The 20,973-nt window shown below is 43.8% G+C and overlaps 2 protein-coding genes across 11 annotated transcripts in view; one reads left to right on the top strand and one right to left on the bottom strand.

The window, feature by feature from the left end:
- The first annotated feature begins 1,606 nt into the window (after nt 1-1,606).
- On the top strand, nt 1,607-11,547 carry FAM8A1 (family with sequence similarity 8 member A1). The gene is made up of 5 exons (XM_058732921.1): nt 1,607-2,432; nt 3,680-3,800; nt 5,439-5,562; nt 6,534-6,673; nt 8,116-11,547. The coding sequence occupies exons 1-5, from the start codon at nt 1,715-1,717 to the stop codon at nt 8,258-8,260; spliced, it is 1,248 nt and encodes a 415-aa protein (XP_058588904.1). The 5' UTR covers nt 1,607-1,714; the 3' UTR covers nt 8,261-11,547.
- Nucleotides 11,548-13,836: 2,289 nt separating this feature from the next.
- Nucleotides 13,837-20,973, bottom strand: part of NUP153 (nucleoporin 153) — an 86,079-nt gene continuing 78,942 nt past the window's right edge. For all 10 annotated transcript variants that reach the window (XM_058732909.1, XM_058732912.1, XM_058732915.1 and 7 more), the window contains 3 exons: nt 20,491-20,763; nt 15,470-15,638; nt 13,837-15,220 (listed from right to left, as the gene is read on the bottom strand). In XM_058732909.1, coding sequence (XP_058588892.1) covers nt 15,136-15,220; nt 15,470-15,638; nt 20,491-20,763 — 527 coding nt within the window. In that variant the 3' untranslated portion in view covers nt 13,837-15,135. The remainder of the gene's footprint in view (nt 15,221-15,469; nt 15,639-20,490; nt 20,764-20,973) is intronic.

Here is a 20,973-nt window from a genome sequence, read left to right as displayed (position 1 = left end):
TGTGATGGTAAAGGGCTAGGGTTAATCAGCACGCTGCTTGGAGTGGCAGAGGCGTGTCACATCACGTCTTCATTTTTGAGTGATTACTTGCTTGTAACTTTCTAGGTTGTCAGTAGCTTCTCTGCAGTACTGAATATATTCTGTTCTCCTCAGCATTGATTTTTACTTGTGAAAACTTGGCTTCCAGTCTCAATGTTGTTTCTTTGTCAGTTTAAGTTTTCACTGCTATTAAGATTGTTAAAATGTTCTCTTTGCTTAACTTCATCATGATGTGTATGTTATTTTCTCAAGACTGGGTTTTTCTTTCAATCTAAAGAGTAATAATCTGTCTTCAATTCTAGAAAATTCGGGGGCCATTATTTTAATTTTGCCTCTGTTCTCTCTCGTGGGCTGCCTATTAGATGTCCGGTTGAACGTTTTCACTTTATGTAGAACCTCTGAACTTCTTAATTTGCATAGGCAAAAAAAAAAAAAGTTATTTTTTGTTCAAGCCAGTTAGAATTCAGGCTTTTTTAAGTCACTGAAACAGAAACACTCTTACTTTCCTCAAAAGGCAAGTGAGAAAAGAAACTGAAAAAGAGGTGACTCCTGAAGTAATTACCTTGAAACCTAAACTACTCCTGAACTTTTAGGTCAGTAAATTCACTTATCTTTTTCTCAATTACAGTTGGATTTCTGACAACTGCAGCCAAGAGTCCTGATTAACATAAATGTTTACTATGTGGGTGGCGCTCTACCAGGTGCTACATAATCAACGATATTCAAAACAAAGTCCTTGTCTCCAATCACGACAATATTTCACACTCATTCAATACCATATTCATATATATATACACACATATATATATGCATATATATGTGTGTATATATGCATATATATGTGTAGGGTATTCATAAAAGGCTCCGAAGCCCTGGGAAACGAACGGGTCTTGCCTTAGCAGAAAATAAAGGAACAGGCATCAAGGTTAACACAAGGCAGCTTTGCTAGAGTCTACAGCAGTGGAAATAAGATTTTACGGACACAAATTAGCTCCAGGATAAGGACAGGGTCTAGATCTTAAATCAACATAATCCCTCCTCCCTTCTTTTACACTGAAAATCTCTGCAGCTGAGCCATACTATCTTCAGTTTAGTTTGGTTATTAATTTCTTATCCTCTTAAGGGCATATGTCTAATGTCACTCCCTCGAGTACAAATGGCCAGGGACAAATTCACTGGAATGAATGCAGGCGGAAATAAGCAACAAGCCCAGGGCCTGGAAACCCAAACTGTCGCGGCTCGGTAATAGGGAGCTGGGACTGCTCTTGGAAGTCTCTTCCTCCACCAGCAGTGTCTCCAGGGACAGCCTGAGTCCACTTCCCAGGAGATGATGTGGGGAAGCCACAGGCCTTAGGTTTCAGGAAGAACGTGAAAGGTGGCGGGGGAGCGGGCAGCGCGAGCCCCACAACCGGCGAACCAAGGGCCCCCGGCCTCCGAGTCCCCCGACGTCCACGGCCCCCGCCAGGAGCACGCAGCCCCTCTTCCGCGCCGCCCCACCCCTCCGCCTGCCCCGCCCCGCGGCCGGCGACGCTGGGGAGAGGCGGGGTTTCCGCTTCCGGTGGCGAATTGTTGACGCCTGCGGCTGCTGCGGTGGCGACCGGGCCGTTGGGGAGGGGCTAGTGGGGGAGGGAGACGGCGCAGTGACAGGACCGCCGAGAGTGCTGCTGAGGCGACGATGGCAGAGGGGCCGGAGGAAGCCCGAGGCCGCCCTCCCGGGCAGGACGACGGCGGAGGGGACCCCGAGCCCGTCCCTTCCCTGAGAGGCCCTCCTGCCGCCGCCGCCCCACGCCCCCGGGACGGGCCGCAGGCCGAACCCCAGGCCCCGGGCCGGCCCCCGGCCCCGGGCCTCGCGCTAGCTGCGGCCGCCGCCGAGGAGTCGGAGCCGCCGCGCGAGCCCGGGAAGTGCGGGGAGGCGGCCCCCGGCTCCAGTGCGGGGCCGCAGGAGCCGGCAGGCCGCGAGGCGCCCGAGGCCGGCGCGCCGCGAGAGAGGCCGGCGCGGCTGAGCGCCCGCGAGTACTCCCGGCAGGTGCACGAGTGGCTGTGGCAGTCCTACTGCGGCTACCTCACCTGGCACAGCGGCCTGGCCGCCTTCCCCGCCTACTGCAGCTCCCAGCCGCCCCCGCCGAGCTACCCCTCGGGCGGAGGCGCCGCCGCCCCCCAGCCCGCGGCGCCGCCGCCCCCCCAGCTGGGCTATTACAACCCCTTCTACTTCCTGAGCGCCGCGGCCGCCGGGCCCGACCCGGGGGTGGCCACCGGCGTCACCACCGCTGCTCCCGTCGCGGGCCTGGGACCCCGGGCCCCGCAAGGGCAGGGATCCGTCCGCTCCACCCCAGTGACCAGAGTGGGATCGGCCGCTCCTTCGCGAACCCCGAGCGAGACCGGGCGGCAAGCAGGTGAGTAGCGCGTCGGGAAGGTTGGGCGGAGCGAAGGGGGGTCTTACGGGAGCTCGCTGGTGGGGAGAGGGCACGCGTTTTACATCTGGAACTGGTGTTTCTCCACGTTCGTCAGCTGTCTTCTGCCCAGGCCTCCAATCCCCAAAGTGTGGCGCGAAGCTGCACAGTTTGTTCTTCCTTTAGACTTGGCTCTCCGAACTGATTCCTTATTCCACGTGTAAGGACGTCTTTGCTCCTGAAACCGTGCCCTTGATCTCCACGACGTGGAGAGAGCCAAAGCTTGTCAGATGGCAAACCCGTTTTGACGGCTGGTGGCGGTTGGACGTGGATTTATTATGCACGACAGGATATGTGATATAGAATCTGTTCTATAATATGTAATTTATATAATTATATATTACCTACATGAAGAACAGTGGGGCTGACGGATAGAAAAGATTTACATAAATGTAAGTGGAGTTCTGAACCTTTGGAACCTAGCTGAGTGATCTTGTATATTGTCTGTTTGCTTCTCTATGGGAATTAGAATGTTTTGCATTAGTTACGCGGTTTAGTTTATTATTTAGACTTTTTGTTTACTTTATTCAGCCACAGATACAAGGGACAAAAACTAGTTTTCCTGAATTTGATCCCGCTCAGAATTTGAGATGTCAGATTGATAATCATTGGATTTATTACATAGAAAGCAAGACAAAGTGAATAGGGGGTAAAATGAGGAACACAGGTATTTACTTTCTAGTAATCGTCTATACTTAACCTTGGTTTTTACAAAAAAATGTTTAATTTGGGGGCGCCTGGGTGGCCCAGTCATTAAGCTTCCAACTCGATCTCAGCCTGAGTTCAATCCTCCCAACCCCTCTTTCGGATCAGCCTTGGGTGTGAAGCCTACTTAAAAAAAAAAAAAAAAAAGTTTAATTTTGTGACACAGGCTTGTGATCACCTGGATTCTCATTTGAGTCCCTAGTGAAATGTATTGAGTACCTTAAATAATTAAATTTATCTGTGAAATCATTTTTTAAACATTAAGAGGATAAAAGCAAACTTTTAAACTGTTCAGTAAATAGTGGAATAGAGTTGCTGTAAAAACATGTACTATTCATGTAGGCAATACCAATAATTGTCGCAAGGTTTTAATTAGCAAGTTGTACCTTGACTTTATGTTCTCTGATTTATTACCTAGCTTGGGTTCCAAGGCCTATGTGAAATAAGTAGTTTTACTAACTTTTTTTTTTTTTTTTAATTTACAGGCAGAGAGTATGTTATTCCATCCTTGGCCCACAGATTTATGGCAGAAATGGTGGATTTCTTTATTCTGTTCTTTATAAAAGCAACGATTGTCTTAAGTATTATGCACCTCAGTGGAATAAAGTAAGTTAAGGCTATTTGCAGAAAGGTTTTAATGTCTACTGCACAGAGATCTTGTTTTCTGGGGTTCTGTTCACACCTGCAAGTGACTAAATGGACAGTCTGTGTGCCAGTGTCATGGTTTCTCTAGTAGGGAAATCTCTTTGTTGTATTTTTTTCTTGGTAGTTTTAAGAAATAACTACAGAAGAGATAAAAACATTTAATAAATTCTGAAAGATCTGGGACTCTCACCTATTAAAAGTTAGGTAAAGGTTTTGATTTTTTTTTTCTTTTTTTTTTTTTTTTAATTCAGCTGTTGGGCCAGGCACTAATTTCCCTCTTACTATCCTGTTCAGAGTAAAGACGAAGGCATAAAGAGCTTTTGGTAAATCAACTGTTGATTATAAGTTAGATGGCATTTCCAAATGGGATTGCATATTATACTATCAGGCATGTCCCACGTGAACACAGTGGGCCATCTGTTTGAGTAACCTCCTCCTATTAATGAGCATATAGCACTTATCCTTGCTAAGCACTTTATACATGCTGAGTAAGCAGGTAGAAATAATATGGATTCTTCAATCTTATCACCACTATGAGATGTAGAGTTTAATACCCTCGTCTTTATATATTGAAGTTTGGGTTTGTAAGAAGTTAAGCCCAGGATTTATCATTGCGAAGGTAAGAAGTGATAGTGTCAAGATGCAAACCCTTGTGGTCATGTTTTAGAGCCCTTGCTGGGAACCTGGGTGTTACTGAGATTCCTCCCTGTCCCTCCCAGGGACACATCCAGCCGGGTACCAGCTCCCTTCTTTTCAGGCTCTCGAAGAGCCTGCAACTCAGACAGTTTCCTCTTGGCTGACAGATGGTGCTTCATCATCACTGCTTCTCCCTAGTCTAGTTGTCGTCATCGCTTTTCTAGATCATAGCAAGAGTCTTCTAACTGGTACCTTAGTCCCCCAACTCCTGTTATATCTCAATCCAGCCTCGGATATAAACCAAAGAGATCATAAATTCTGATTCTTCCCCTCTCCACCTTAAAACCTTTCTTACTGCCATCAGGATAAAGTCTAGTCTTCATATGGCTTGACAGATGCTCTCATTTTTTAATCACTTGTTTTATACTTAATATTTGAGCCATACCCAAGTGCTTACAGCTTCCATCACAGCCTCATTCAAAGGCTCTCTCTCTGGCTAGTCCCTCTCTCTGAAACTTCCCCCTTCTTAGTCTGGCTAACTTCTCTTCATCCTCCAGATCTCAGCTCAAATGTCATTTCTGGGAAGGCTTCACTCACCACGGTAAATATTCTTGGTATGCGTTTCCATACTGCCCTATGGGTCTACGTAATAGCCCTCATCCCACTTTATTCTTACCTACGTAATTGTTCTGCTTTGTCTAGTAGGTAAGAGTCTCCTTGAAAGCAGAGACCAAGTTGAGTTCCCTCACCATTATGTCCCCAGGGCTAGTACAGTGCCTGCTCACAATAGTGCTGTTTATTTGTTGAACAGACTAATGAATGTTTTGTGAAACTAAACGGGTGGAAACCTAAGATTAGTTCAGAATTTCAGTTCAAGTTTGTGACTTACACTAATGGAAAAAATATCAGTGCAGTTGTGCTGGTGACTAAGTCTTTATAACCCCAAACTATTATTTTATGCAGGGATATCTCTAAGTTTGCTATGCATTATATAATAGAAGAAATAGATGAAGACACATCAATGGAAGACTTGCAGAAAATGATGATTGTGGCTCTTATATACAGATTATTAGTTTGTTTCTATGAGGTAAGCTACTGACTCAGCAAATGTTAACATTTAACAATCTTTTTTTTTTAAATTTTTTTAACGTTTATTTATTATTGAGACAGACACAGAGCATGAGCAGGGGAGGGGCAGAGAGGGGGAGACACAGAATTCGAAATAGGCTCCAGGCTCCGAGCTCAGCACAGAGCCCAACACGGGGCTCGAACTCACAAACTGCGAGATCATAACCTGAACCGAAGTCGGTCTCCCAACCAACTGAGCCATCCAGGTGCCCCTAACAATCTAATTTAAATTATCACCCCAATACAAAAAGAAACGGGAATTTACAATTATTCATATTTTTGTCAAATGTCTCTGTTTAAAAATGTTTTCCAAATGTTCTCGAATGTAGTATTCTTCAAGATAAAAAAATACGTGGGGCACCTTGGGTGGCTCAGTTGGTTAAGCATCCGACTTCGGCTCAGGCCATGATCTCATGGTCTGTGAGTTCAAGCCCCACGTCGGGCTCTGTGCTGACAGCTCAGAGACTGGAGTCTGCTTTGGATTCTGTGTCTCCCTGTCTCTCTGCCCCTCCCCTGCTCACGCTCTGTCTCTGTCTCTCTCAAAAATAAATAAACATCAAAAAAATAAAAAGATAAAAAAATACAGCTCCCTGAGTGGAGACGTTTTACAATTTCTTTAGAACATATTTCAGTCTTGTGGTCCAAAAATATACTTGTAAATTGGTTGTGGAACTTGAAATGTATTTTTCCATAGAAACAACTTGCTAAAAAAAAAGGGTGGGGGGGCTACGGAGAAATCTTACAGTACACGTCTTGTGGCATGGAGGGGTTGAGAGACCAGTAGAAATGCATTACACGGGTAACCTCTGAGTATTCTAGGAAATCCTTTCAACTTGAAAATTGTTTTAAAGGAATAAGATGACAGAAAAACTTAACCTTTGAAACTGGTAGCGTTGAGCTAGTAAATTAAAATTATCCTTCTTTCCTTAGATAATCTGCATTTGGGGAGCAGGCGGAGCCACCCCCGGGAAGTTCCTGCTGGGGCTTCGAGTTGTGACGTGTGATACATCAGTGCTTATTGCACCGAGTCGGGTTTTAGTGATTCCTTCCTCAAATGTTAGCATTACAACGTAAGTTCTTCTCTTAGCTTAATTTACTTATGAAAAGAACAAATTTTGAGCGTAGTGTCCGATATTCGTAAGTTCTACCATTTGATACAGTATTTTTAGCATTTTTAGCTGGTAATTTTTCTTCATGGCGTGTAACAGATTGTTAGATTTAAGATGGAAAAGTTTGAGTTTTTCAACTGTTATATGATTATAGACCACTCTTCAGTGTACAATTTCAAGATAGTCATTTTATGAACTATCAGCCACCATAATGAGAGGGTCTGGGTGGTGGTGGTCTGTGTATCAGTGCTCTGTATCTAGTTTGATTATTCTCTAATAAATCTGTGGTTATTGGGCCAGTTACTGATCTGCCTTTAGCCTCTATCTGGTAATCCTGTCCATCCTGTCCTGAACAGGCAGCAGGAGTTTGGACAGAGATGCACGCGTGCGTCCAGCTCCTGCTCTAAGTGACAGCGTGTAACTCTTGGTAGTACTCGCGGCTAGCTGTTGGTGTCTGTCTCTGTGAGGAGGTTCAAACAGTGCTAACGCAAGTTCTAGATAGTTAAGGGGCTGTCAGTTGAGCAAAACAGGCTACTGGCTGGAATTGCTGCCCAAGTGATTCAGAACTGGGTTGTTAGATAAAGAAATATGAGAGACTCCGGAAGCCTTGATTTTGCTAATATCTCCAAAATTTCCTTACAGTTTTGTGATTATAATCCTGGTTGCTACTTTTAATGAGTCAATAATGGCTGCTTATCAAGCACCTCTTCTGTAACAGGCATTGTTAAAAACACTGAATATGTATTAACTAATAAGACAGGTACCATAGGTACTATTATCCCCTTTTCACAGAAATGAAACACAAGTGACTGATAGAAACAATTTAGTCTGGATTCAGAGCCCACACCCTCAGCCACTGTGCTTTTTCTATAGCCTTTCAGAAATCTAGCACTAGTAGGGTAAGTTTCTACTCTGAGCTGTGGTTGAAAGCTTTTTTTTGTTTTTAAGCTTTCTTTAATCACAGCATCCCACAAAGAAAGAATACCCAGTAATTTAAAATGTGAGTGCTTCATAGAAGGTGGAAAACGGGACTGCATTTTGTATATTAGTTTAGAAGGAACTAAACACAAATGACTGTAGAAAAGGTAAGTAAAGGGAATAGATATTTGTCTACAAAATATCGGAGAAAATACTGTAACCTTTAGTTCACCTTCTCCAAGACCTGTTTATTACTGCTTTTCATGTGACAGTTCTGAATCTTTTTATGTTGATGATGTCTTTAGAACAAGCCCAGATGGTCTTACTAGAGTATAATGCTACTTGAAAGTAACTCAGATATCAAAGATAAAAAACTGTCAGGACTTTGTATGTTTTAAGTATGTATTTTGAACCTGATAGGATACTATTAATCTCCGCGTGGTTGGTATATAATTTGTCTGATTTTTTTTGCCTTAATTTTTTAGGTCCACTATACGAGCTTTGATCAAGAACTTTTCTATTGCTTCTTTTTTCCCTGCTTTCATCACACTGCTGTTTTTTCAGCATAATCGAACAGCCTATGACATTGTAGCAGGAACCATTGTGGTAAAGAGAAATGGGGTCAGATGATGCCCCAAAAGAGCCCTGAATTCCATACTCTCTGGAATGATGACAAGACTAAATTATGTATCAAGGCCATCAGTATCCCTGGGTTACACTAATTGATGATTTAGAAATTAAAGCAGTCGCTCCAGTGTGATGCAGGTGACTATTCTGAAAGTATTGATATTACTTGAATGCCAAAGAACTTTTCCAGAAGAAAAATCTGTTAAATTTAAATGTTAAAAATTTTTAGATTGAAAAGAAGGCAAGTGATTTTATAATCACCAATGGACAATACATACTTTCTTAAGATCTAAGGCATTAGAATTTGCTGAAAGCATTTTCAGCTCTGAAATCTCCAGATGAAACTTAAAAAATTTTGGTTTATCCCAGAATGATGGAAAAGTCCGGTTGTGTTTTGTAAACACATTAACTCATATTTTAGTCAACACTTCTTGGGGCAGTTGTTGTCTTTGCTTTTGGGGAGGGGGGTGGGGACACAAATTTGATAACCCGCTTATCTCCCACTCTGGGAGGAAGTGAGTCAGCTGCGAGAGAGAGGGGCAAAGGAGGCAGGCCTAGGTTCCCTTACTGACGTTCTCAGATCTGTACTGCAATGCACTGTGGGAATGATGCCACTTTACAAGTATCGTTACTGTTCTAACATGTATTTGGGGCAAGTTTTGCATGATGATGAAAAAGTATTAAGTCATATTGCTGTATTATTGATTTTTTTAAAGAAAAGGTAAGTTAGTGATTGCTTTTGGTGGGGGGAGGGGGGTCCTAAATTTCACCATAAATTAAAATTACAATTCATGTGCAAGTGTTTTTAGTGCCCTAAATCAAACTATATGTGGGGGGAATTCGTCAAATTGTTGCATATTTACTGTAAAACAACATTCCCAGTATGTGTGCAGCATGAAGAAAGTGTTAGTGCTTTTCAGTGTTCTAATAGAACTTCTGTTTCTATAAGGATATTTACACACTAGGTAGTTTCCTTTTATATTTTATATAGTTCTAGGACTTTTGAAACCTCAAGGAGTTAAATAAGCATAGTATTTCATGGTAAAATACTAGGTAGCCTATTAAATTATTAGCAATTTTCCCATTATGAACTATTCTAAAACAAGGACAGGTATTTCCAGACATTTTTCTAAGTTCTTTGGGCCAAAACCTCACTTTGGGTCTGCCAGGGATGGTGTCTTGAGGGAAATAACAGTTTGTGTATTGCCATTTTAATTTATTCTTCTACTGAGGCAAAGCTTAGTGTTTTAAGTATGTGTGCATGTTTTGCTAGATGGCCCTGTTTGCTGTGTTGAGAGAATACCTGAAAAAGTTTTATTTCTTAGGCGTTTTCTCCAACCCTGATACTATTTTCCCAAAAAACACTAACCTCTGTTGGACACTTCATAATTAGATTGCTTAAAAGATCTTGACTTTTTTTTTTGGTCTTTGATAGCGAATGAAAGACAGGTATATTATCACTATATCAGTTTTTAAAGTGGGTTTTTCCTTTAAAACTGAAAGTGTTCACATTTGATGTCTATAGAAACCTTAACAGTGTCCTTAATACCTTTTTATCATAAAATTTCATAAACCATGTTTTTCAAAATAATTTTACGTTAAATTCAACACCACAGAAAGCCTGTCCGTTAAGTGCGTCCAGGTACTCGACAAATCATTCACTTGTTGCCCCTGGGAAGGTATTTAGCTTGATGGCCCTTCAGGGTAAGTGTTACCCAAACGTACCACTCAGTGTACTACATTAGCATTGGTGGATACACTATTTTTGCCACTGATGGGGGAGATCCAGTTGCAATGTCCTTCAGCCATGTAGCTCTGGAGGAGACCTTTATAATTTCCTCTCAGAAAATTGGAAGGTTCACCGTCTAGGCTATTTTAATGTATACAAACAAAAGCAAATCACGTCACCCAGTTTAACTTCTTAAAATATTGCATATTTTCTATATCTGAGTTATTCAGAATCATATCTATGTAGGTTCATTTAGGTCCATCTTAGGGTTCAAGTTACATAGCCCGATAAAAGTATTCCTGCTTTGCCTTTACAACAAATTGCAAGGCTGTTTGTATTTCTGAATGCACTTAGGAAAAGATATTTGATGCCCAGATCATTGGGAAAAAAATGACAAAAAATGGGGAAGGAGGGAGAGTTCTTTTCTCTTCGGGTTGTGGTGGGGGGGGAGGGGGAGGTGGGGTGGGAAGCCTCCCATCTTTTCAAAAACACTTTTCTATTTGACGTATTTCATTTATAGAAAATTTCTGCATCAGAGTATAATTCTCATGCCGAAGCCCTAGCCTAAAAAGGCAAAAAGATAGTTGTTTTCAAAGAATGTTTACAAACGTTATTCATCACTTTTACAAGATAATAAGGAAACAAAAATCAAAAGTAAGCAGAGTAAAAGAACACTATTGCAGTGAAAGTGCCCTAATGAAAACCACAGAACGGGCAGTTAACTCCAGCATCTAGAAAAATCTCAGTACCTACTAAAAGTAGCTAGAGTGGCTAGTGCACCGTAAGAGAAGTCTGACTTGAGTGATCACGCGGGCCGAGGTGAGGAAACCCGAGGAGGACAAGCCTCGCTCTTTTTGACTCATCTGTGACCATAAAACTAAAGCCAACACTTTTTTGGATAGAAAGCCTTTAAAGTATCGCCCAGCTGATACCTGTGTAGCCCTGGTTCGGAAGTGACTTAAACATTTACCTTCCGATTTTACCCAGATATTTAGGATTAAAAAAAAAAATAGTTGAGGGCCCCTTTGTCTAAATTATAAAATTAAGGCTTTAGTGTCCATCGTTTCAAATGACAGGAAAAGTGGTTTTTAGCTGCATTAAAAGGATTTGTTCCCTTCTGGGACTTGTTTGGGTGTTTTATGCATAAGTGTTTCCAGCAAAGGAAGACCAAAAAAGGGAGTTTACTTGCTACTCGGGAGGAGGGCTTTCTGAGAGGAGGGGTAGGACGTTTTCATTCTACACTTACCCCTGTTCAAAGCCGTGGTTCCTTTGGAGGAATATGCCAACAGCAATGTTCATAAAACCTGACCAGTGTCATTTCACGTACTTGCCATCGCCCGGCCTCCATCCCAGAGGCCAGAATCTTTTACGAGAAGTGCTTGCCTGGGTAACGTTCCTCCTCTCCAGCTGTGTGTCTATTTTCTTGCAGTTCATTATAGTAGGACTTGACCCACAAACAGTATCTGATGGCCTGCCTATAAGTAAAATTCAGCATTCTATTTTTAATAATTTGTATGCCACCGATTTGTATTCTTTGTCTCAATAAATACTTGATCACTGATGCTTTTGTTTTTTGACTGTTAATTTGAGATTTGCTCTAGAATTTCCTGCTCACGGAGACCTTGCTCAGCTTTTCCAGCGTTCTCTGCCTTCAGGAGAATGGCAGTCAGCTAGAGTGCTTTCAGAAAGATCTAGCAACAAGCCATCCACCCTTAGGAGTTGTACAGTCCTGTAGCAAAAGTCACTCGAAAGTTCCCCAGAGATGACTAAGCTTAATGTTAAGTCAGTCCTGTCCTTCCTTAAAGTGGTTAACCGTCCCGCATTATACAAGATACTAAGAACGCATTTTACACCCAAAGAACCGGAAGTTCAAAGTCTCATAGGTGATGAACGACCGCGCTGGGCAATTTAAACCTAGTTCTGATCTTACAAGCATTTCCTGTTGTAACACATCTAGAGGAGGACAGGATACAAAACAGGTCCCCAAGAAGAACAAAGCTGACAAACCTAAATGGAGCTAAAACGGTGGCCTGGTCTGAGCTCTGTAGACCGTGTTGATCTGAGCCCAGGCGCACACTACACATTGTGGAACTACAGGGGACTTTTAAAGCAAGCTTTACGAGCTGCCCCGTGTTATTCGTAAATTCAGCTGGTGTGTGTCACTAGACCCAGTACACGGCCATTTCCCCAACCTGACTATACCAAATGTGCCAGTTTCCATTAAACACACAGGCTCGTAACCTTCGTACAGCTTTCAGGGAGTTTCACTTTAAATGGGCCCCGGAAACAAGTCACGGAGATGAAAAGGACAGCGTAAGTAACACAGTCAGTACTGCTGGAATAACGTACGGTGACCGACGGTGATTGCACTGAACTGTGGGGAGCACGAAGGAGAGACTCCTGCTGTACGCCTGAAACCAGTATGGTAGGTCAAGAGTTAAAAATAAATTTTAAAAATAAACCTATAATTAGGATTTTATCATTTGAAATTAAAGTGTTAGACTCCTTTATAGCCTGGTTACAAATTTTTAAAATTCGTCCCAACACTTCAGGAGCGCCTGGGTGGCTCAGTCAGTTGAGCGACGGACTCCGGCTCGGGTCATGATTTCACGGTTCGTGAGTTCGAGCCCTATGTCGGCTCTATCAGCACAGAGCCCACTTCAGATCCTCTGTCCCCCTCCCACACACTCTCTCTCAAAAATAAACATTAAAAAATAATAGTTATTCCAACACTTCAATTTCAAATAACAAAATCCTAATTACGTAAACAATCGCAGGAGAGAATTTATAACAGATGTGAACAAAGGCGGCTAGCTTGAAGAGATTTCCCAGTTGTTTACATCCTACTGTTTCTTAACGCCCCAAATCCTGAATTACTGAAAATCACCTGGCACCCAAAGTGGCAGGCCTGGACCTCCTGCATCTGGAGTCCTCCAGCCAGAGAAGGGGGTTTTCTTCCTGCGCTATTTCCCCTTCTCCCAACCAACCGCCCTCAGTTTTCACTTGTGTATAGAACACGGAACACAAACCTGCCCGAGCTGCTCCCACAGCCACCGAGAGCGGGTCTGCAGCCGGAGCCGGTCCGGGCGGCGGACCTCGCCGAGCAGGGGACAGACAGGCTCGAGGCTAGAGCTGCTTTCGCGAGCGTCCCTAGAGCTCCCCCGTGCAGCCCGAGAAGAGCCGCGGTCGAGATGCAAAGTACAAGCGCCACACGCCGAACACATTTCTACAGACTTCAGTTTGGGCACCGGAAGATTTCCTCCTTCAACCGCCTTAAGTAGGATTTTCAGTCACTTCTACTAAATATTTCTAGCACATTGCTTATGAGAATCTTTCCCACAGTAGAAAGCCTGACGTCCCGATTCGTACAGGCCTAGAGAATGGCTAACATGAACGAGCCCGCAATTTAGTTCGGCATCAACATCCGAGCATGAAGACTGGATTTCCAGGACTCATCACCATTTGCCCCCAGACAGGCCCGTGTCAAATGCGTATTACTAATAAAGTGAGAATTAGAAAATGTCTACCCCCAAACCAGCATCTGACGATGGCCTAAGAGGTTTTCAAGACGACAAACATCCTACGCCAAAGTTGGAAACACATATAAAAAAGCTTGTAAACGTTTTCAAGTTCTGAATTGGCAAATCGTATCCCAGCAGCTCTTTTTGACAGACCACCGAAGAGACCTAGTCAGAAAGAAAAAAAAAAAATCTGCGAACATAATCCAAATGAATTCCACACGACACAACCACTCAAGTTTTTGCAGGCTGCTCTGGGCACGTGTCTCCAAAAGCTCAATCGATAAACGGCTGTCTGGTCACCTCTCAAGGAAGATACAAATGCAAACAGAAATGGTCACGTGTGTTTATTTTCAACTTTTAAAAAGGTATGTCAATTTATATGCAAAGTAGGCGTGATTCCTAGCACCAGACAAAAAGCAGGGTACCTTCTACATGTTTTACGTTCGGACACTTCCCCGCTTCACTTAGGAGATGTCCAAGTCACTTAAATGGATTCTTTGGAATTTCTCTGACCGTGGCGAACCTTTATACAAAGGTTCCCTTCCGTTAACACCGGTACCTTCATTATAAGTTAACACTAGAACGAAAAATATTTCATAATTTTTTATTGATGGCATTTATCCCATGGTTTAACATATTAATTATACTGTAATAAACATGGCTTTAATATTAAACTTTTCCTTATTATCCAAAGTCACCACAGTCCATTTCAGTAAATATAAAAATATATGCTTAATACTTTGTACAATACTGGTTTTTGGTCCAAACAAAACTGGATCAGAAAAGCCAATAAATTCACTTTAAGAATCCCCAATTTTTTTTTAAAGATTTCCAAATGGATTTAGGCAACTTTGAATAATGGGATTTACATAATAAAATCTGAGACGAGACTAAACAAAGAACGAATTTTCTAACACAAAATTAAAATTTCAAGTTCACAGATTTATGTTATGCCAAAAAAGTACAGAAACAAAATCGTATTTACACAAGTTTCATAATAAAATAATGAAAAAGGCAAGACAGGTGAGAGTCAGGAGAATGAAAATATAGAAATAGCAGAGAATTATTAAATGGAGAATGAACTAGATCTAGTAAGTCCTTAGCACGGACCATCCTTTCATCAGGCTTCCTCTATCGGAAAATCTTAGTGCACGAGACACCCGACTCACTCCACACATACACCAGCACAAACTCGGCAGAGAAATCACTCACTTCAACACTCTCTAATCTACACGGGGGTCCTCCGATATAATTACAACGTCAGTGCGTTCCACAAACGCGTGTCAACGCACGCGGTGGTGCAGACACAGGGGTTCTTTACAAAGCCATTCGCGGAGGGGGCTCCCTCCCTGGGCCCGGCCAGCCTGCACCGGGCCAGGGACCAATGTGCCGGGTCAGAGTTTCGCTGAAGAATCAGTCACCGATCTAGCTGTGATTTGTTTTAAAATGGGAGTGGGAGAGGTGAGGGCAGGGCTTCTGTAAAGAAAAAACAAGGAGGAAAACCCCCACGTTAAAGAAGTCTTGAGGCGGATCTGACGTCAGATAACCCAGCACATGGGACGATCCAGTATCTGGAAAGCAGGGCACCGGCTGCTGTGGAAGTGTTGCGCACAACACCAAAGTGACCTTTATTTCTTGCGCCTGACGGCAGTCTTTATCTTACGCCCAGAGACTGAAGTTCCAGAAGACGAGAACATATTTTTCCCGTTTGACCTGGGGAAAACAAAAACTTCATTTTGTGACAAAGTGCGCGGACAAAACCTCAGAATCCTACTACTCAGGGCTCCCAGTGACGGGAGGGGGGGGGGGGGGGGGGGCGACGACACACTGGTAAACATACTTTTGTTATGTCACTGTCACTCACACACACACACACACACACACACACACACGTGCGGGCGCGCACACGCAAGCACGCACGCAGGCGCACGCACGCAGCCCCAAGGGGCCAGGCCCTCTTACCCCACGGTGAAGGCCGCCGCGGGATGGCTGAACGGAAAGCCCCCCGAGCCCGAGGGCTGGGCCGCGGCCGCAGGAGCGCTGGGGTTCGCACCGAACGTGAACACTCCCGACGGGTTGTTGTTCGTGAAGTTGAAGTTCGTGGTGCTGCTGCCAAACTGGAAAACTGAAGCTACAATAGTTAAAGCAGAAAAACGTCATTAAGGTGAAAATGCTAGTGGTTCTAGCGAGGACTCCGACCCGCCCACGTGCAGCGCGGGAGGGGTTGAGCTCCCTTACTTACATTCGCTTAATAGGAAGAAAACTAGAAGGAAGTGTTTTCTCCACTGACGCGCGCTACGGACTCACACGCCCCCTGGCAAGTGACCCGACTTCCCTATGACCAAGGAGGAAAGGGTAGAAGAGACTTCTGGACAAAGACAGTGGAATCGACATTTAGCGCTAATTTCTTCACAAATTCACAGATGACGCTAAAATAACAGGAACGGGGTTTTTAGCAAGATGAGGGAGAGGAGGCGCCAGAAGGCGGACTGGAGCCAAGCACTGAGCTAGCGGCGGGTGCCCACGGGAGCAACTCCTCGGACACGAAACACACCCACGGGCCCGGGCGCCGGACGGCCGAGGAAGGGAGGCGGCGGGTGGGCTTCAACAGGGAAGGCGGGAGATCATCCGTGTGGGCAGCAGACGCCCAGATCTGTCCCGCCCCGGTACAAACAAGAGGCCATTCTCCAGCCCAGCAAGTCTCTGGAGAGGTCTCTGGCCAGGGGTCAGGATGCATCACACAGAAAGGCAAGGACACGCTACAGAAACCAGGAGGAGTAAAAGCAAGGTGAAGGCCGAGAGCTGCGGCCTTGCCCCGCGCCCCCCCAGCCCTGGCCACGGGGAGTACATGTGCCCTCCAGGCAGGAGACCGAATAATCTTCTCTGGGGATTCCAGACCTGCTGACACTAACATCCAGGTCTTCCCAAGTAAACAGGCCAGTCAGATAAACCTACAAGGAAATTCAAGATCTACAAGCCTATCCAAACACAAAGAATTATCAAGTGGTACTTAGGTATCCTACACTAATTAAATTTTGAGTTGAATGGGAACAGGTATTTGCAAACCACGTATCTGATAAGCAGGTATCCAGAATATCAAGAACGCCTACAACTCAACGGTCAAAAAACACAAATAACCTGATTTAAAAATGGACAAAAAGCGGGGCGCCTGGGTGGCTCAGTTGGTTACGCATCCGACTCGTGATTTCAGCTCAGGTCATGATCTCAGGGTTTCGTGAGATCGAGTCCCATGTCAGGCTCTGTGCTGACAGCGTGGAACCTGCTTGGGATTCTCTCTCTCTCCCTCTCTCTGCCCCCTCCCTGCTTGTGCTCTCTCTCTCAAAATAAATAAACATTAAAAAAAAATAGACAAAAAACTTGAGCAGACATCTCCAAAGATGATACACAAATAGTCAGCAGGCAAACAAACATTAACATCACTCAACATCACTCATCATCAGGAAAAAGCAAATCAAAACCACAGTAAGGTATCACCTCACACCTGTTAGGATGGCTGTCGGCACCAAAAACACAAGAGACAACGAGAGCTGGTGAGCATGTGAAGAAAAGGGACCCTGTGCCCTAACTGATGTGGCCACTGTGGGAAAGTATGGAGGTTCCTCAAGAAATTAAAAGTAGAAATACCATATAATCCAGCAATCCCATTCTGGGTATTTATCCAAAAGATTTGGAATCAGAATCTTGAAGAGATACTTGGACTCCGGGGTTCACTGTGGCATTATTTACAACAGCCAACATGTGGAACCCCCCTAAATGTCCACTGATACATGAATAGAGTTAAACAATGTACATTACATACGATGGTTATTCGTCCTTTAAAGAAAAAAAAAAAAGAGTATCTTACAATATGCAAAAACGTGGACTCTGGAGGACATTATGCTAAGTGAAATAAGCCAGTCACAGAAGGACAAGTTCTGCCTGATTTCATTTCTGTGAGGTATCTAAAATAGCCAAACCATAGAAGCAGAGAGAGGGACGGTGACTGGTGGGAGACCAAGAGGTAACAATTTTGGAACAAAATCGGAAGGATATAAAGACGCATCCACACAACAAAAAAGAACACTTGGAATTAAAAAGTAATACTAGCAGAAGTAAAATCTCAACAGAAGGAGGAATAAAAGATAAATGGAAGAAATCTTCCCAGAAAGCGCAGAAAGGACAAAAAGAACAGAAGTTAAAGAAGAGTGAGGCACAAAAATTTCCCAAGAAACAATTCAAGAAAATTCCCAAGAATGAAAGTTCACAAAAGGACAGACTAAATTCCTTACACAATCAGTGGGTGAAAACGCATCCAGACCAAGGAACAGCTTTTTCTTTTTTTTTTTTTAAATTTTTTTTTCAACGTTTTTTATTTATTTTTGGGACAGAGAGAGACAGAGCATGAACGGGGGAGGGGCAGAGAGAGAGGGAGACACAGAATCGGAAACAGGCTCCAGGCTCCGAGCCATCGGCCCAGAGCCCGACGCGGGGCTCGAACTCACGGACCGCGAGATCGTGACCTGGCTGAAGTCGGACGCTTAACCGACTGCGCCACCCAGGCGCCCCAGCTTTTTCTTTTTTAAATCTTTTATTTTTGAGAGAGAGAGAGACAAGTGAGAGCAGGGGAGGAACAGAGAGAGAGGGAGACACAGAATCCGAAATAGGCTCCAGGCTCCAAGCTGTCGGCACAGAGCCCGACGCGGGGCTCGAGCCCACGAACCGTGAGATCCTGACCTGAGCCGAAGTCGGACGCTTAACCGACGGAGCCAAACAGGCGCTCCGGAACAGCTTCTTGATAAGTCAGAACACTGGAGGCAAAAGAAAAGATTCTAATGAGATTTCAGAAAGAAGAAATGGTCAAAGAGCAGAGATGAAGAAAGAGTTCAAGAGTAACTCTGAGCCAGAAAGTCCACAATGGAGAGATGCCCTCAAAACTATGGAAATTATGTCCAATCTAAACCTGTACTCAACTGAAATCTTACCAAACGCAGGGGCATAATGAAAATATTCCAGAAATGTAAGGTCTCAAAACTTTCTTCCCTGAGGACTTCAGGAATCACTGGAAGAGCTGCTCTATTAAAACAAAGAAATAAGACAACACTGACATCATCCAGCAAAGAGATTCTTTTGAGAGGAAGGGTTCCAGAATCTCCAAGAGAAAGGTAAAAAGAGATGCCGAGACCACAGTTCAACAGTGGGCCTAGAAAGGAGATTAGAAGGTTCTGTGGGAGGATTCTGGTGGGAGGAGCAGATAAGTTTCTCTCAGGTACTAAATAGCACACAGCCAATGTATTTGAAAATACTGAGAAGTGATCTAGATGAACAGGAGGAGAGCCAAAGTTGTAACTACTGACAGGTACAAAGACATCAACACAGACGGGGATCATTCGTGCTGTAGAAAACAAAACCCTGTAGAGAGAAGAATAGCAAAGTATATATCACACAGTCTGCACACTCGGGCCACTGATCCAAGCACACGGTGGTCCCCACATCAGGAGGACTGAGGGAAATGTCACCTGTGTGAAAGAAAGCTAAACTCTCCACCGCCTCACAGTGAGAAGAATCAACTAATCCCCATTGAAGTGGGTAATATGTGTCATAGAAGTTCTGCTACCTGTACTAACTGACCAAGTATTAATATCCGGAATACATTAATAATTCCTACAAAATAAGCAAAAGCAAAACAATGGAAATGAAAAACAGCCACAAAAATTAAAACAAAAAACAAAAAACAAAACAAAAAAAAACCTTATAAAAACAATTCACAAAAAATGAAATCAAGTAGAATCCAGACATGAGAATCTTCACACAAGACAGCAGGATGTGAATGTGAACAATCTGCCAGGCCAAGCTTGTGTTATGCTGTAACATAGAAGATATGCACACGCACCTCGGAATCCAGTGGCCCCTTTCCCGGTACGTACCCTAGAGAAACATGCACGTGCACCCTGCAGCGTGGGCACGGCACGAGCAGAACGGCATGTCCTCACAGCTAAAAACAGCGGTACATAGATAAATCGCGGTATGTTCATAGACTGATTTACTCTACAGCAATGAAAATGAACAAACTATATGTAATAACATGGATGTGCTTTACAAGTAAAGCAAAAGACACAAGAAGCAAAAGACTGAATACAGTAAGATTCCATATATATATATGATTCCATATATATATATGTATGGGATCTTACTGTGTGTGTGTGTGTGTGTGTGTGTATGTATAGTTAAAAATAAGGCAAAATGGTATCTTGTAGAGATTCACTTATCAGTAGTTCACTTTTAAAAACCCCAGGAAAGTGACAATCATAAAGGCCAGGGCCCATCAGAGCAAGGAAAGAGGCGTGTGATCAAAAAGGGAGACCGGAGGGGCTCCTGGGCAGCGGGCTACACAAGCATTTTGCTGCAACATCACACTGTTCATTTATGTTTCAGGTTTTTCTACATGAAGTTATATTTCACAGTGAGAAAAAGACACATCGTGCAATTCTGAGGAAACACATCATAGTACAATGTGATTAGCCAGACTGAAAACAATGTACTTGTTTACATATTGCCAGTCAGGTGTCATCCAACAGAAAGTTCCTGGGACAACGGGCTGTCCGGTCCCAGGAGAGCACTGCACTTGGGGGCGTAACCTCCCACAACGAGGACTAGAAAATATAGCTGGAATCTAGGCTGGAGTGCTCCCAAATTCAGATGGGGAGAAATGGGACTGAATGAATGTCCAATCTACATCAAAGAGTAAGAAATGGCTACATTTTAACCACATACATGAATACCTTCAAGCGCTTACTTTTAACGGTATGAAGTTGAGAATGTTGTTTATATTACAAAGTCCAAACACATATTTCTCTATTCTGCCAAGTATAAGACGTTTAAAAAACGAAGACACATACATGGCTTCAAAATTCAGAAACCATACTCTATTGGGAGCCACCAGCACCTGGGTACGGATGCAAACTATGTGACCAGCACACACTTACTAGAACTAGGAGCTGCTGCAGAGCCAAATGCAGACTGACTAGGCTGTTGTCCAAACACAGGAGGCTGGCTGCTGCTTGACACTGTCCCAAAAGTGGGTGGCGTGGGCTGAGAAGCGGCAGAAAACAACGCTGTGGAAGATGACAGGGCTCCGAAGCCTGAGGGATTCGGCTGGCTGGCACCTTGACTCTGTCCAAACGTCGGGGTTTGGTTAACACCAAACGCTGGACTGGCAGACGGTGCTGAAGGTCCAGTGCCAAACACGAAGGAGGATCCTAGAGACCCAGAGAAACAATCACGTCAGCTAACAGCTACAACCAGATAATCCTTAAGGAAGGTCTAAAAATTTAGCTGCAAACCGAGAGCCTCTTTTCACTTTACCTTGCTGAACAAGTCCCATCAGGGCCAGTTTTCAATAATAATGAAGAATACAATCCTATTATTTCGTAAAGCCATATAGAATTCATATAAACAAAAATTATTAG

This window comes from Neofelis nebulosa, chromosome 6, assembly GCF_028018385.1.
Source record: "Neofelis nebulosa isolate mNeoNeb1 chromosome 6, mNeoNeb1.pri, whole genome shotgun sequence".
Taxonomy (NCBI): Eukaryota; Metazoa; Chordata; class Mammalia; order Carnivora; family Felidae; genus Neofelis; species Neofelis nebulosa.
The sequence above is the reverse complement of the archived record's forward strand: the minus strand, read 5'-3'. Positions and strand labels throughout refer to the sequence as shown.